Source organism: Phodopus roborovskii, unplaced genomic scaffold, assembly GCF_943737965.1.
Source record: "Phodopus roborovskii unplaced genomic scaffold, PHOROB, whole genome shotgun sequence".
In the NCBI taxonomy this organism is placed as follows: domain Eukaryota; kingdom Metazoa; phylum Chordata; class Mammalia; order Rodentia; family Cricetidae; genus Phodopus; species Phodopus roborovskii.
In genome coordinates, this window is record NW_026126623.1 from 1,450,605 (window position 1) to 1,468,265 (window position 17,661).

Here is a 17,661-nt window from a genome sequence, read left to right on the forward strand (position 1 = left end):
CCCCAAGTCCTCATTGAGAAAGGGTTGACAGGGGAGATGCGTTTAAAAATTCTGTGGCTTCCCAAACCCTTGGGATCTGGTACTTGGCTTAAGAAGTGGGGGGGGGGAGTCTGTTTAAAAAGGCATAAAGGATTGCAGAAAGCAAGCAAGGGACTATTGTATGTGAGATGAGAGCAAAGAGGCAGAAACCAGGGTGGGATTTGCCTTTTGGAAAAGTGACCACTAAGTAAGGATGGACTTGCAGGGAGACAGGAATGGGCCCAGGTGAGGGACTCCCTTAGTCATCTGAGGCAGTAAGATGAATGGGTGCAGGAAGGCATGGAGTAATCAACTCACTGATTGACAGGCATCGAGCTACATATACAGCCGGCCAACCTCATCCTGGCTATTCCAAACCCAGTCCACCTTGCAGTTTCCAGATACCTGGGGTGATGTCTTTGGACAACTCTGGTGAGGAATCTGGGACAGTGTGAATATGTGTCCATATCCAGATTTGGTTCAAAGGATGTTGGGTAAATCAGCAGGGCGGTGGCACCTTTGAGGTGTGGCAAGGGAAGAGTGAGGAAGAAAAGCCCCTGCCCTGAGTCTTTGCTCCAGGGCCTTCTCCAAAGATAGCTCCTCCCCCACATGCTCTGCCACTGTGAAAGGCATCCTGCATCTCTGGTCTTTTCCTGGGTTTGTGGTCCAGAGTCCAGGGCTAGACCCACTCATTCTCTGCTCTTTCCAGCCAGTTGTCTTCAAGCCAGCCTCCTCCTCAGAGCTGCAGGGTCCTGAGAATGATGCTGGCAATAATTTCATTATGGGGCTGGAGGAAGTTCCTGTGAAGGCAGGCTGTGCTGAGCCCAGTGCCAAGGCGTTGCTCAACGCACAGGAAGTAGTTCTCTCACTCAGAGCCCATAGATAACATCTGATCTGATGTCTGTGGAGTAAAGGCTTGTGCCAATGATTAGACAGTTTCAAGAAGAGGTATTATTTAAAAAATTACACGTGAGTGTTCTTTGCATGTGTGTCTGGGCATCACATGTGCCTGGATCCTGTAGAGTTCAGAACAGGGCATTGGATTCTCTGGAACTGGGGTTGTGGATGCTGTGAGCCACAAGGTGGGCGCTGTAAACCCTGAACCTAGGCCTGCTGCAGGAACAGTTGAGTGCTTTTTTGATTTGTTTGTTTTGTTTTTAGAGACAGGGTTCCTCTGTGTAACAGCCATGACTGTCTTGTACTGGAACTCGCTCTGTAGACCGGGCTGATCTGGAACTCACAGAGATCCACCTGCCTCTGCCTCCTGAGTCCTGGGACTAAAGGCATGCACCATCATGCCTGGCCAGTGAGTGCACTTAAGGTTATCTCTTTAACCCCAAATGATTGGACTTTGATATATGTTCCTAAAAGGCAGAGCTCCATGTCTCCAGGCTAGCCTTAAACTTGCTGTCTAGCTGAGGGTGGCCTTGCACTTCTGACTCTCTTGCCCCTACCCCCATCTTTGCCTCGCCCCCATCCCTGGCAGGTGTGTACACCCACTGGCAGGTCTACACACCCTGCTTATATGGTGGTGAGGGGTGAACCCAGGGCTCTATGCACCTTAGGCAAGCATCCTACCAACTGAGCTATAGTTTCAAACAAACAAAAAAAACGTAATTCTTATCTCATTGAATACTTCAGTATTGGTTTGTATTTTGTTTTATTCAGTGGCATTGGGATATTTATTTTTCTGAGCCACTGACAGACCACCTGTGAACTACCCATCTGGTCCCTTTCAGGTGACTCTTCTGATTTGTGCTCCAAACCTGACCCCAGCCTGGGAAGATAGCTCTCTGCATAGTATGTGCAGTGCCCTGGGTTCTATCCCCAGCATCATAAAACAACCCAAATGATAACTTGTTGGCCCACATTATTGAAAGTGCCCCTGCCCCCCCAGTGAGTTTGTTGTTCGACTCATGCATTTGTCTTGTTTTTTCCTTCAGTTGTGGCTGTATACTTAAAGGGATCCTGGTGGTCTACCGAAGATGTCCTAAGAACTTCTGATTCCACAAGGGACGGACTTAGGAAGGTGAGGGAATTTAAATTAGAAACAGTCTTATTTTACATAATAATCCCAGTTCCCTTTCCCTCCCATCCTCTCATTTCCCCCACCATCTCTCCATCCTGCCCTCCATCCCCTCCTCAGAGAGTTTGAGGCATCCCATGGGGAATCATCAAAGTCTGTCACATCATTTGTGGCAGGACTGAGACTCACCTCTCTGTATCTAGGCTGAGAGAGAACCCCTCCATAGGGAATGGGTACCCTAGTGCATGAATGGACTTTTTTGGAGCCCATTTCCTATGGAGGGACATGATTTTAAATGAACATTTGCAAACAGATTTCCCAGGTCTTTTTACTGGGCTGGATAGCAAGCATCTATCAGGGAGCCACTTTTGAATCCCTCACTGCCTGGAGAATGGGTTTCTTTAAGTCCACAAATTCTATTTGGTGGACTGCCCTGGGGGGTACCAGGTCTGGAATGCTTACACAACAGACTTTTCTTTGTCTCTGGATTCTGAAGGCTGGAGGTCTTAAGTCAAGGACTGTTTCTTTTGAGGGCTCAGGGAATCTGTTGTTGGCTCTCTCCCTGGCTTCTGGTTGCTCTAACAGTTCTTTGGCCTGAAGATGGCGCTGTTCATGTGTCTCCACATCATCTTCTTTGGGAGCATTATCAGTTTTCCTTTTGATAAGGACATCATTTGTATTGGATTTTGGATGATCAATGTACCATCATGGCCCAATCACCTATAAAAACCTGTTCCGATTAAGTTTCCATTCACGGATGCTGGTGGGGATTTCAACATACTTTGGGAGCACACCCTTCAATGCATCCTGCCAGCGAGGAAAATGGGAGCATGTGACTGCTCACCAGACACCTGGCTACTGTTCAGTCTGCTTTCCCATCTCGAATGCCTGTTGCTCCTCAGTTTGTAAACTTTAATGTGTCCCATTTCTCTGCTGTGTTGAGAAGTTTTTCTGTTGAATATATTCAGGTTGTGGCTATAGATAGAAGATTTAGAAATGGATTGGTCTGTCCTGAATACTTGTTATCCCAGAGTCTTTATGGGGCTGGTCTAATTTCAGAGTATTTGGAGCTCTTTGTTGTGTCCTTGGAGGCACAGGCTTGAGTTACATACCCAGTGAGGGTTTAGTTGGATATAAACTTCCAGTGCCTCTAATGTCAGGCCTGGCGCCTTTGAAGTGCTGTGGCATCGTAGAACAGTTGTAAAGTTGGGGTCTGGGATGGTGAGGTTTGGCAGCCAGCAGCTTCTCAGAATGGAGAGAGCAGCTGAACTGTGGCGTGGGGCTAGGGAGGGAGGCAGGAATCAGCCGAGAGAGCCGCACGCTCCATAACTGCCTGCCAGATTTATTTGATTATGTAGGTGAGGTAAAGATAGTGCTTCTGTACCATCTTGGAATGGCGTGTCTTTCCAGAATTGTCTAGAAAACCACTTGCTTCTTTCTGTGGGTTTCAGTAGGTGCCAAATGAAAGGTCAGCATTTGTTGGAATTCAGTTTGGAGAAAGAGTTGATAAATGTAGTTTCTTCTATTGAACAACTCAACGGCTGAGTCCTAGGGCTGAGCAGATGGCTCAGTGAGTAAGGACCCCTGTTCTGCAAGCATGTTGAATTCCCCAGCACCCATGTGAAAAGGCAGGCATGGCTGTGTGTAGTTCACCTGTGAGGGGAGGACACAGGCGAACCCTGAGGGCTCCCTGGGTGGCCCAGCTGAGGAAGGTGGTGAACTTCTGCTTCAGTGAGAGACTGTCTCAAGGCAGTAAGAGTGACAGAGGAAGACACTGAAGGTTCTGCTGTGGCCTCTGTACAGGTTTCCACATTCACACGCTCAAGTTCATGCACCCCACCAACACACCAACACACACAGATTGAAAATTAGGTCCTGTTTTAAGCAGGTTTCATTGACATGTAATTCTCATACCATAAATTTACTTTAGAAATGTACAATTTTTAGAAATGTACAATTCCATGACGTTTAAGAGACTTAAATCAACTTCTGCACAGCATTTTTGTTATTCCAACTCTGTTTTATAGCTGAGTGACAGTCTAGCACCTGGATAGAGTACATTTTATTATCCATTCATCAGGTGATAAATATTGAGTAGCATCCATATCTTAGCGGTCATGAGCATTTTTGAGGACATTTGGGGAATTTTCTTGGGTGTATACCTGGAAGCATCATTGCTGGTCACATGGCGTCTCATATTTTGAGGACCTGCCGTGCTGTCTCTACAGTCACTGTACCAGCTGACTTCCCCGCCAGCAGGTTTTGGTCTCCTTGTCCTCAGCACCACACACTGTTGTCTGCTTCCTATACTCTCCATCTGTGGTCCTTTAATGGGAAGTACCCCCCCCACAGGCTCCAGTATTGAGACACCTTGTCCCCAGTTAGTTGGGCAATTTAGGGAGTAAATGGAACATTTAGGAAATGAAGGCTTGCTGAAGGAAACACATCCCTGGGGGAGGGATTTGAGGTTGTAGAGTCTTGCCCCACTTCCTGTTTTCTCTCTGTCTGTGTGTCTCTCTCTCTCCTTCATGTCTTTCCCACCATGATGGACCCTGTTCCTTTGGAACCTTAGCCAAAATAATCCTTTCATCCTTAAGTTACTTCCTGTAATGGTGCTATATTACAGCAGCATGCAAGTAGCTTGTTCACCATCCTGCAGATGTGGAGTGGTACCCTATAGATGTGCTGATGGGCATTCCCTGATGGTGAAGGATACTGAGCATCTCTTCGGGCCCTTACTGGCCATTTGTCTGTTCTCTCTTTGGAAGAATGCCTGTTGCAATCCTTCTGTAGCTCACTTTTTGATTGGAATATTTGAATTTCTATTGTTAAATTGTAAGAGTTTCCCACATTTTCTCTGTGCAAGCCTTTTATCACATATTTGTGATAAAAGCACTATCACATATTTGCTATCAAACAAAAACAACAACTTGCTTGACCCTATTCCCAATCTGTAAGTTGCCTGTTTAAAAAAAAAAAAAAATCTTGATTCAGTGGACTCCATAGATGTCATTATATATGTTCTGCTAAGGTCTCCTCCAGAGAATTAATGTTGCCTTGAGATTCAGCCAGGGACCATGGTGTAGCTGTGTGTGCTATTGTTACAGCCCCTTTGTCACAGGTGGGTCCAGTGACTACTTGGTGCTAAGAAGACTGATTTGCCCCTTACGAAGTTTCAGAATGAGAGTGATTGCTTTTCTCACTTCCCATCTCTTCCAAGATTAGATTGGGAACCCCACTCCCAATTTTCTGAGAGGGTGCTGTTCTGTGTGTGTTTATGATCTGAACAGAAAGAGCCTAACGAAGGGCACTGGGGCATTCTACTCCCTTCATGTACCAAACTGGGACATTCTACCCCCACCCCCTCCTGCCACGCCCTTCCACCCCATATATGGGTATTTCCTTCCGTTCCTTCTAAGACTCTGTTTACTTTTTTAAAAATCCGGTTTTGTTTCTTAGCCACTTATTTTTTCACACATTCCTAGAAAAATCCCCTTTTAATGCTCCGACTGTTAATGCAATTAGTGGTCCCAATGATGGCTTAGAAATGGATCTCAGTTTTATGTTTTTGGAAATGCTTCCAAGTCAACATGGCATGTCACACAGTTTTTCTTCCTGTAATGGAATTGGACAAATTAAGCACACTCATTTTTCCTCCTTTTTCCCTTGCTAGTGTTTGATTGGGTGTTTCCCTTCTGCCTCATGCCGTCTGCTTCCCTACTCTGGTTTCCTTATAGTTTCATAGGGTGAAAAAATACCGCCTCCCAGATGATATCCATTAGCTCTTGAGGCCAGCTAGTTCTTAGAACTGTATCTGGCTGCCACTGTCTGAGATAGAAAGTGAATCAGTCAGATCTGCACACGTCTTTCCCTTTTCTAAGAGCTGGCTCCGGATGAAGGTGACATACTGTACATCCTGCACCAATGAGGGAGTATGTGGACACTGGACACTTTGTGCAGGATTCCAGGGAAAGCTGCCTCATTGTTTATTAGTAAGCACTTACATAGCAGACAGGTGGGCTGGTGAGACGTTTCAGTGGGAAAAAGTGCTTACCATGAGCCTGACAGTCTAAGTTTGATTCCCCCAACTGTTGTTGAGGTGAAAAGGAGACAACTGACTCTACAGAGTTGTCCTGTGACCTCCACATGTATACCATGTATCTACACATGTACGTCATATGCTAACATGCATGCGTGTGTGTGTGTGTGTGTGTGTGTGTGTGTGTTATGTATATATTGAGAAAGCAAATGAATGAGAATGCGTGCGCGGGCACACACACACACACACACACACACACACACACACACACACACACACAGAGCAACATGTTTTAGAGCTCACTCGAGGGATCTTATCCCTGCACTAAATCTCACAGAAAAATAAATGGTGAGGTCTCCCAGGAAATACAGGCTGAGATTCTACAAGTCCAAACGATAGTAATGATGTTGGGGAGGGCAGTAATTTTGGGATCTGCTATTAAACATAAAATCAGGAGGCTGGGTAGATGGCTTATTTGGTAAAGGGCTTGCCATGCAGGCATGAGGACCTGAGTTCAATCCCCAGGACCCACATAAAAAGTTGGACATGGTGGCACATGCCTAGCCTATTTTTGCATTCCAGTTTCAGTGATGTTGACCTCTACACACACACACACACACACACACACACACCATCATATACATGCACCCTCATATGAAGAGTAACGTGCATAAATGAGTAAAATTGACTGTACAACCATGCACTGATGTTTCCAATGAATGCTCCCATTCCCACTGTCCCAGGTCTGATGGATGAGAAAGCAAAAGGGAATTAACTTCTGTGTGGGCTTGAGCAGGTATGCTGTTTGGGATGGAGGAGCCTTGGCCTGTTACTCCAGTCTATTTCTGAGCTCGCCATAGCCCAGCTGTTTCAAGTTGTCTTTGGAATAAGACAGTAAAATTGACACATGCACTCACTTAACCTCTTTGAGTTTCAATTTCTGCACCTGTAAGCCAGCCCCCTCCCCACCCCCCAGCGACGAGAATCAAGTGACAACATGTGGGCAGAAGTCACAGCTTCGGGGGTGTGGTGGATCTGTGCACACACACACATGCCCACACATGCACCACAATGGCTGCCACGTAGTGAAGTTACAGGATAAAACCCAGCACTGTAATACAGTCATTGTGGCTGCGCTCACCCTCTACAACAAATTTTATCAGTTACTGTGCTGCCTGGACAGATGTGTAGGATCAACAGATTATATTCTGGCTGTGCAGCCAGACATGGTCAGGTAGCCATGTCTCCTGGGAGTGGGGAGGACAGTGATTTCAGCCACACACTTGCTCTCTCATACTCATAATCACAGGCAGGATCATGGTTCCATTTTGGCTTGTGTGAGAGAAAGCTTCTAACTCGGTGGGAACATCTTTGGCCACAGGGATGACTGACTCTGCTAAGGGCAGGAGGGCTCTATTATGTTGCTGAGTTCAAGGTGGGCCTTGAGTCCAACTAATGCTCTAGGGTTGCGGCTCCAGCACGTGCTGGAAATCAGTGGCTTTTGCTGTGGCAATTGATCTCCTCCTGGGGAAGGGTGTCAGCACTGTAAAAATGGCAGATTAGGCTTATTTTAGGACATAGACAGTCATCTCTTGGAATGGCTGACTGACTTGGCCACCCTCCAGGCGATGTCCTGTTCTGTTACACTCACTTGGTCATACTCCGTGGGCCACAGTCCATGTCTGTGGCCCCGAGTCTTCTCTGGCATTTCACTCCATACTGCCTTGTGATAAATCAGTGGTACTGAGATGCATCAATTCATGCCCTGATCAAGAGCACCCTGCCTCACCTGGCCCCGCCTCACCTGGCCCCGCCTCACCTGGCCCCCCAGGAGCTTCCTTTCCTGTCTGGGCTCATTTAGTGGCAGCTCCTCTTTCTTTTTCCTTTTAAGGTTCAGTCCTTTGGAGAAAGGATTGTACTTTTTGTTCTCAACACCATTGTTTTTGGAAGACTGGAGAGAAATCTGGATGATGATGACATGTTTTTCTTACCTCACCCTGCGAAGGAGCAAGCTAAGATTCTGTGGAGAGATGGTGCGGCAGTTGGATTTTACTCAATCAAAAAGAAAGGTGAGGAATGCATGGTCTCTGAGGCCCTTGTCTGTCTGTCTGTCTGTCTGTCTGTCTCAGCAGGCCCCTTCAGCATGAGCATTGTGTGGACTCTTCTGGCTCAGGAAGCACAGCTAATTAAACTTTTGTGTAAATAAGCTCAGAGCGTGGATTTCATTTTCACATCTCTGTAAGCCTTCTCCTTGGTTCCTGTGCTGCCCTAGAGCAGTGAACAGTTTTGTCCCTGAAGCTTAATGCTTTTCCTTTTCCTCAATGTTAACAGTCAGCCTTCGGGAAAAATACTGTTGCTAACAGCTGATGTGGGTTCAGGAAGCATTCTAGATGCCAAGACTTACAGACATTACCTCAGAAGACAAGACAGGGAATTGGCCACTGAAGCAAGCTTAGGTTAGACGACAGCGGCTTCCTTCTAGGGACCTTGGCAAGCAGTAGGTATTGAGCTGTTGGGATGGAGGTGTCTATCGTCCTTTCAGGAAGCTGTTTTCCTTCATAGTTTCTTCAGCCTTTAAAGGCTGTCACCATCTGATCCAACTGGTACCACCATTACCACCACTTGCTTCTTATAAAGTTATGCATTTTAAAGATTACTTCAGGAATTACATGTATTTATTTGGCAGCAGTGGGGTGGGGTGACACGGGTGAGGAGGTCAGAGGACAACTGTGGGGTCTGTTCTCTCCTCCCACCTCATGGGTTCAGTGGCTCAAACTGGAGTCATCAGGCTTGGCTGGGAAAACTCGGAGCAAGCTCACTGGCTAGAAAGTGACCGATTTTAGCAACAATTACATTTCCCAGAAAACCATGTGGATGTGCTATTTTTGGAGGTAAGTGTTGTTCTTGGGGGGATAAAGAGGCTGATTTTTGTTTTGAACCATGTTCACAGTGTGTGTGTGTGTGTGTGTGTGTGTGTGTGTGTGTGTGTGTGTGTGTGTGTGTGTGTTCTGCTTGCCAGTGATGTCCCGTGACTAGATTCTCATGCTCTGTCAATTGGTTAAATGTCTGCACTTTGGCACATGGCTGTCAGTAGCTTTCCTCTTGATGGTCACTGGCCCTGTGATTATAACATGTCTTTATACTTTTTCAAGTGTTACAGTCCTGACTTACTAACCTCAGTTAGACTAATGGGCCTGGAGAATAATTAAGGTGATGGGGAAGTGATTATAATTCATCTTTCCTGAAACATGTTGTTGTCTTCATAACTCTGTAAGATAATCACGTGTAGCCGGAATGACTGTCCTTGTAGGTCTTTAGGAGTTCTGGGTCCAGCAGAGCCAGGTCATACATAGAGTCCTCGTTAGGGACTGACTGGTTAATAAAATGTTGGATTAGAGGAGCTTGCCTTTATTGAGTGAGGAACTGAGGTTGGTGAATTTCCTTTAAGCCTTGATTATTCTGTTGACATTTCTCCCTTCTGATCTTGGCATAAGTAACAGGTTTCTTTTTTTTTTAAAAAAGATGCATAGAAAACTCAGACAATCAACACGGGTTCATAGGGGCTCACAGAGACTGAACCCACAACAAGAATGGGGCTGACTTAGGCCCTTTGCATATGTTATAGTTGTGTAGCTTTGGTGGGGGATGTCCTTCTGTAGGCTGTGAATATGTTTCTCTTATTGGTTGATGAATAACTGCTGATTGGCCAGTAGCCAGGCAGGAAGTATAGGTGGACCTACCAGACTAGGAGGATTCTGAGAAGAGGAAAAACAGAGGATGAGTCACCAGAGAGACTCCATGTAGCTGCCGAAGGAATAACATGCCAGGGCATTATGAGTAAGGCACAGCCACATAGTTTAGTAAAAATGGGTTAATAATTAAGAGAGAGCTAGCCAATAAGAAGCCTGAGTCATTGGCCAAACAATTTATAATTAATATAAGCCTCTGTGTGTTTATTTGGAACTAAACGGCTACAGGACCGGTCTGCTTGGTCTTCTTGTGGGACTCGTAAGAGTGGGAGCAGGGGCTTTCTCTGACTCTTTTACAGGCCTTTGGATCCCATTGCTCATACTGGGTCACCTTGCCCAACCTTAATACATGGGGAGGAGCTTAGTCTTACTACAACTTGACATGTGATGTTTTGTTGATAATCTTGGGAGACCTGCCCTTTCTTATACAGAAACAGAGGAGTGGATTGGGGGGTTGGAACAGAAGGGGTAATGCGGAGAGGGACAGGGAAGAGAGAAGGGAGGAGAAACCCGGACGGGAATATAAAATAAATAAATAAATTAAAAAAAGAGCTGCTTGGTACTATTTTTACAATTTTCTTTCTCATCCAAACCATTTTAAAGTTCTTTCTGAAATGAAAATTAAGACAGTCTGATTTTCTCATGCTTCTATCTAACTAGCTAAGTAAATCTCCCTAGTCCAGCTTTTGTCTGACAGATGTTTAGGAGTAGATATGGGTCAAAGGTCATTTGTTTCTCTCATGATTCAGTTCTTTGAGCTATTTCCAAATCAAGGGTGATTTGACCTCAAGTTACCTAGTGTGTTCAATCCTTCTGTGTTACCTTTGGTGGCAACATGGGTCTCTGACTTCAACACAGTCCTTGGCTGCAGTAGGACAATTGACCCAGATAAGTTCCTCAGCTGCAGTACAGCCCTGGATGTCACCATTGGCCCAAGGGGCAACACAGGTCAGTCACATCATCATGGCCCCAGTGGCAACATGGCCTTTGAACACCATCATGTAGAGACCCAGACCTTGGCCATCTACTGGACCTTTGATGGTAACAAGAGCCACAGACATCAACAGGGACTCTGGCTGTAGTAGGGTCATGGACTCGGTCCTGGCCCTCAGCTGCATCTCTGGCCCAGATGTTACCATGGCACCATGTGGCAGTATAGGCCACTCAGATTGGTCTGGTCCCTTTGGTAGCACAGCCCTTGGACACCTGCATGGCCGCAGGTGGCAACCCGGACACTGGGCATCCTTGTGGCCTTTGGTGGCAACATGGGTCACAGATGTCAACCCAGACCCTGGCTGTGGTAGGATCACAGACCCACAGACATGGTCCTTGTCAGCAGCCTAGGCCTGGACATTATCATGGCAAGGAGACCACAAGCATCATCCTGTTCCTCACCATCTTCATATCTTCTGTTCTGCCCCTTTCCACAGCACATGAACCATTCCGCTTTACTTTCTCTCCAGTTTCTCCACCACACATTTGCTCATTGTAATGGCACCCACAGTCCATGGATATCTATCTTCCCGCCAGTCTAGGTCTTGAGGACCCAGGCTGGCCTATGGGTGGTTTCCACCTGCCTGAGCGGAATCATTATATGATGTTCTTAAGGTGTCCTTGAATTTTATTGAATTGTTGTGTCTGTTTACTAGAGAAATTAGCTTATAGCTTTCTTCTTTTGTCATGTCCTTACCTTGTTTTGGCATTAGGTCACTGGTTCTCAGCCTTCCTAATGCTGTGACCCTTTAATACAGGTTCCTCATGGTGGGTAACTGTAAGGTGTACGGTTTTTCCGCCCGCCGCTGGTCTAGTCCCACTGCTGCGCCAGCCCCAAATAACACACTGAGACTCTGTATTAGGTATAATTCTGTTGGCCCGTTACTAGTTTCTTATCAGCTAGCTCTCTCTTAATTATTAACCCATTTCTATGTATTTCCATGTGGTCTTACCGAGAGTGGAGGAATGGCGGTTCTGTTCTCTCCAGACTCTCCATCTTGACCCTCCTTACTACTTCCTCTTTCCTCCTTGTCTCCTAGTCCCTCCTATCTCCTTTCCTATTGGCCAACAGTCTTTATTCATTAACCAGTATGAGAACATATACAGAATGACATCTCCCATCATCTCCTCTTTTCTGTCTAAATAAAAAGAAGGGTTTTAACCTTAACATAGCAAAATATATAACACAGCAGTTATCAAATAAGAATCACAGTTAACAATATTTAGTCCATTAACATTTAGCAAGATTAAAATAAACTATTTTATCATCTATCCTATATTTGTGAGTCTAAAGTCATATATGTAACTTATCTTTAAGCTTAACTAAGGAAAACTATAACCATAACTATCTGTCTTCAACTCCATCAAAGACCATAGAAGGATAATATATAAACTCTAGAAATGACAGAGACAATTCACTGCCTGGTCACCCGAAGTTCTTTTGTAATCTTCCATCTTCAGCCCATAGGCCATAGTGTGTCTGGCAGACTCTTCAGCAAAGCAGGAAACTTTAAACTGTCTTCTTGTATTGGCAGTTTATCCGTCACTTTCCTCTGTGTCCTGCAGACTGTCTGGCAGACTCTTCCATGAAGCAGGAACTCTGTAGCAATGTCCATCTTGAATCAGCAGTCACGTTTCTGTGGGTCCTGCATGTCCAGTTTATACAGCATAAAGTCAGACAGTCCAGACAAGAGCAGTACCTTGTCCAAATGGCTAGTCTTGCCATGTTGGAAGTAACTTTATAATGAATTTCTTCAATGTCCATCTTCCTTTCTGGTGCAGGTGGTATTACCAAGAGCAATTATGTCTCACTGTCATGAAAACCCTAAACCATTTTAAATGCCATTTTCTGTAGGTCTTTGAAAGGTTTGAAGAATTCCTATCGATCTCAAATACATCTCTATATATCTAGAAAACCTAACTCACCTAGCTATATAAGTTTTTACTATTATAGGTAACTATCTAAAATCTGTACTGAATTACACATTACATTTTTAAATGAGCTATATAAACACAATACCTAAACAAGAGAGAAATATACATATCACAAAATTGACCTTAAATTTGTATTAATAAATGAAAATCCGTTCCAAAACAAAGTATTCATATCTATACCATAATCCCCTTTTTACCTTTAAAAAGAATTGGCTGTGATCATTACCCATTTATAATCAAGTCCATTTAAATGAAAACAAACATTTATAAACAATATTTGGGATTTTAAGTGCAAGTTTTTATTAGCCATGTGGATGCCATTTGTAAGGCGTACGGTTTTTCCACCTGCCACTGGTCTAGTCCCGCTGCCGCGCCAGCCCCAAATAACACACTGAGACTCTGTATTAGGTATAATTCTGTTGGCCCGTTACTAGTTTCTTATCAGCTAGCTCTCTCTTAATTATTAACCCATTTCTATGTATTTCCACGTGGTCTTACCGAGAGTGGAGGAATGGCGGTTCTGTTCTCTCCAGACTCTCCATCCTGACGACTCCTTACTCCTTCCTCTTTCTGCCTTGTCTCCTAGTCCCTCCTATCTCCTTTCCTATTGGCCAACAGTGCTTTATTCATTAACCTGTATGAGAACATATACAAAATGACATCTCCCATCAGGTAACTCCCATAGAATTATTTTCATTGCTGCTTCATAACTGTAATTTTGCTACTGTTATGAATTGTTAATACCTGATATGCAGGATATCTGATATGTGACCCTGTGAAAGGGTCAGCCAAACCCTCCAAAGGGGTCAAGACCCACAGGTCGAGAACCACTGCATTAGGGTAATGTTAGGTTTTATAGAACCAGTTTGATTATGTTTCTTTCCTTTATCTTAAAAATTTTATGCATGTGAGTGTTTGCATACATAAATATAAATGTACCATGCATGCCTGGTGCCCATGGAAGTCAGAAGATGGTGTCTGATCTGGAACTGGAGTTATGAGCCACCACATGGGTGCTGGGAACTGAGCTTAGACACTGTGCTGTCCCCCACCCTCCTCTACCCTCCCTCTTTTTTTTCTTTTTTCTTTTCTTTTCTTTTTTTTTTTTTTTTTTGAGATAGGGTTTCTCTGTGTAACAGACCTGGCTGTCCTGGAATTCCTTCTGTAGACCAGGCTGGCCTTGAATGCACAGAGATGCCTCCGCCTCCCCGAGTGCTGGAATTTAATGTGTGCCACCACACCTGGCCTGCACTTGCCCACTGCCCTTTCTGTTTCATGGAACAGTTTGAAAACATTGCTGCTGGGCCTTCTTTAAAGGGGTGGCAGAATTCAGCAGTGAGTTCATCTGGTCCTGCACTTTTTCTTTGTAGGTGCACTTCTTATTACTGCGTCAGTCCCATTGCTTATTAATGCATCTGTTCACGTTTTGATTTGCTGGAGGAATTTATCTATTCTGGGTTTTCCAGTTTCCTGGGATGTAAGCTTTCAAAGTAGACTCTAATGGTCATCTGGTTTCATTGAAACCTGTAGTGACCTCCTTTTTATCTCTACTTTCTATTAATGTGGGTCCTCTCTCTGTGTCTCTCTGTGCCTCCCCTCCCCTTCATTTGCCCACAGGTTTGTCAATATTGTTTATTTTGTGTGACTGATGTTCTCTTAGATTCCATGTCATTGCTTTCTGTCAGGGTCTGTATGATTTATTGCTGTCCACTCTTTTTAGGTGTGGATTTTTTTTTTCTGGAACATTGAGGTACATCACCAGCCCACTTGTTTGAAATCTTTCTGATTGTTTACTAGAAGCACTCAGAACTCCAAACTTCTCTTTTTCAGATTGTCTTAGCTGTATCCCAAAGGTTCTAGTGAACTGTGATAAAGAGAATTGTGAATTTTCCTCACTGATTTCCCACTGGTTGTTCAAGGGGATATTGTTCTACCTCTATGTTTTCCTATTCATGGTTTCTATTTTCTTGCCCAACGATCTGGTAAGATAAAAAGATCCTTTTGTATTAGTGAGATTTTATTTGTAGCTGGAATGTCTGTCTTAGAAAAGGTTTCATGGGGTTATGTACTGAGACATACTGAGACATTTTGGATGGAATGTTATGTAGAGTCAGGTGACTTCATTTGCTCTGTTCTGTTGCTTAGCTTTGAGTTTTCCTTTCAGTTTTGTTTTTGCATCACAAAGTTCCCCCTTCCTCACCTCTTCCAAGTCCCTCCCCCTCCAACTGATTTTCCAGTCAGATGCCTGTCTAAAGATGAGAACAGGGTATTGAAATAACTCACTGTGTATCAATACTGTCAGGGTCCTGTCTGGTCTCTTGTTAGTATTTGTGTAAATTGTTTCCTTTATTACTTTATCTCATCTACCGATTTTTTTTTTTTAAAGTCTATTTTCATAGTCTTTTTTTAGGAAGTGATCTTATGTGCCCAAGATGGCTTTGGGTTCCCAACATAGCTGAGGGTAACCTTGAACCTTGGGTTTTCTTTTTCCTTAGTGCTTAGACACACACTATCATGCCTGATCAGTGCAGTACTTGGGAGTGAACCCAGTGCATGCTGGGCAAGCATTATGCCAACTTAACTGAATCCTTATCCCTTGTTTTCAACTTTTGCTCACTTGATAGATTGTTTTCCATTCTTTGACTCTGTGTGTGGATATTTTTTACCAGTGAGTTGTGTTTCTTGGAGACAACAGATGGTTGGATCTTGGTTTTTAATCCAGTCAGCCAATCTGTGTCTTTTTCTTGTTGACTTGAGGTCATTTACATTTAGAGTTATTAATAGTATCGTTTCCTGATTTCTGTACTTCCGTTGGTTGCATTACTGTTTGATTTTTCTTTCTTCCCTGTTTGTATTAGGACTTTGTTGGTTTGCTGTGGTGGGGGTGTGATGGACTCCTTCCTAGCTCTCCTTTGTTGATCTATTTCTCTCAGGAAGTTTATTCTTTCTTGTGTTCTTGTGATGATGGTGATTTTTTTTTCTCCATTTTCTATTGGGTGACCATAACCTACCTTGGGTGTTTGGGTTTGTCTGAGAATGTCCTTATTACTCTATTAACTTTTAAAGATAGCATTTCTGGCTTTAGCGATTTTGATTGGCACTTATTTATTTCCAGTTCTTAAAATATTCTATTCCTTGTTTCCCTGGCTGACAAGAGACCTGGTATTTATTTATCTGGACATTTCTGCCTGTGTATGTAACCTAGCATCTCTCCTGAAGAGCTTTCAATTTATGACTATATGTTGGGGGAGATTTTTTTCATGCCATGTTTCTTTGGGTTCTAAATGCCTCTTAGTGTTTGGGTGTATATTTCTCTAAGTTTGGGAAATTTTCTGCTATAATTTCACTCCATGCCTTTAGTGTTTCTGTGAGTTCCTTCTATCTGCATTCTTTGCTTGTTTTTTTTGGGACAGGATTTCTCTGTGTAGCTTTGGATCCTGTCCTGGAATTCCCTCTGTAGACCAGGCTGGCCTTGAACTCACAGAGATCCTTCTGCCTCTGCCTCCATCCCTAGTTTAATTGATTGCACATCCTCTTCATTAATTTTATGAATTAAACTAATTACCTTAATTAAATATATCTTTAAGCTGATTTAAAGCCTCCCCCCCCCAAATGTCTCTTTTAAGTCAGTTATGTTGGGTGACTACTTTTCCTAAGCATGGTCACATTTTCCAGTTTCTTTGTCTGTTTAGTAATTTTTTTTCCTACAAACCAGTCATTGAAAATATATTGTAGAGCCTGGAGAGATATCTCAGTGGTTAAAAGCATGCACTGCTTTTGCAGAGGACCTGAGTTCATTTCCCAGCACCCACATTGTGTGGCTCACAGCCACCTAAAATTCAGTTCCAGGAGAATGGGATGGTTCTGGCCTCCAAGGACACCTGTTTTCATGTGCATATACCCAAACATAGACACACATTTGCACACACACACACACACACACACACACACATACACACATATATGTATATATATACACACACACACACACTTTAAAATTAATATTCGAGAAGAAGATATATAATACAAGTTGTCTTTGTGCTTCTTGAAGACCCATTTCAGGGTTCATTCCAGGAGATGTTTAACCTGCTGAGATTCACACAGGAAACTTTGTCTCCTCTGTGTTATGCAGATGCTGACATCTGTCTGTATGGCTTTCTATGGCTGCTGCTTTAGTCTGGACTTGTCAAGTTCTTTCCTTTGCCCAGTGGTCAAAGATATGCTTCAGATGTGGCTGGACTCTCCCTATGATTTCTGGACTTTTGCTACTTTGGAGTACTGTGCTCTGATCCTTCAAACTAACATGCCTCACTTTTAGTTAAGAAAAGCCAGGTCCAGTGGCTCATGCTGCAGTCATCATACACAGGGGTGTGTGATTGCTAGAAGTTTGAGGCCAGCTTGAGGAATTTGGCAATGTAGTGTCTCAACAAAACAAAACAAAGCAGACCTCTTGAAAGTCCCTATATCTCTGAGGACCAGGTATCCAGCACAGAGACTCTTGGAGGACAGTGTAACCATATCCAGACCACAGCATCGCTAGTGAATAATGCATGGGGTTAGCTAACTATCAATGGAGTTCCAAATTTGGGAAGGGTCACTGATGGTTCTGCATCTCTGGGGCTTGTCACAGGGTCATGTAATGTTAGACTTGAGGATGTTGACAAAGCCACCATGTGCTTCTCAAACTTTTCAGCACAGTTTCTCCTCATTAGTGTAGGTCCATGCATTCAGAACCTCTTAATTTAGCTTAGAAATCCCTGAAAGTTAGAACTTACTGTGTGAGCAAAATAAAACAAATTCATTCTATGAAGAGTACCAGAGGGTCCAGTTCTGGAGGCTGAAGGCTGTGCAGAAGGCCCCAACATAATGGTGATTTAGCCTTGAGTTTTTTGACTCTATGA

The 17,661-nt window shown here is 43.9% G+C and overlaps 1 protein-coding gene across 2 annotated transcripts in view; it reads left to right on the forward strand.

Annotated features, from left to right (window-relative positions):
* LOC127238043 (protein FAM169B) overlaps window positions 1-17,661 on the forward strand; it is an 82,355-nt gene that overhangs the window by 38,119 nt on the left and 26,575 nt on the right. For both annotated transcript variants that reach the window (XM_051206504.1, XM_051206505.1), the window contains exons 4-5: window positions 1,962-2,047; window positions 7,975-8,152. In XM_051206504.1, the coding sequence (XP_051062461.1) occupies window positions 1,962-2,047; window positions 7,975-8,152 (264 nt within the window). The remainder of the gene's footprint in view (window positions 1-1,961; window positions 2,048-7,974; window positions 8,153-17,661) is intronic.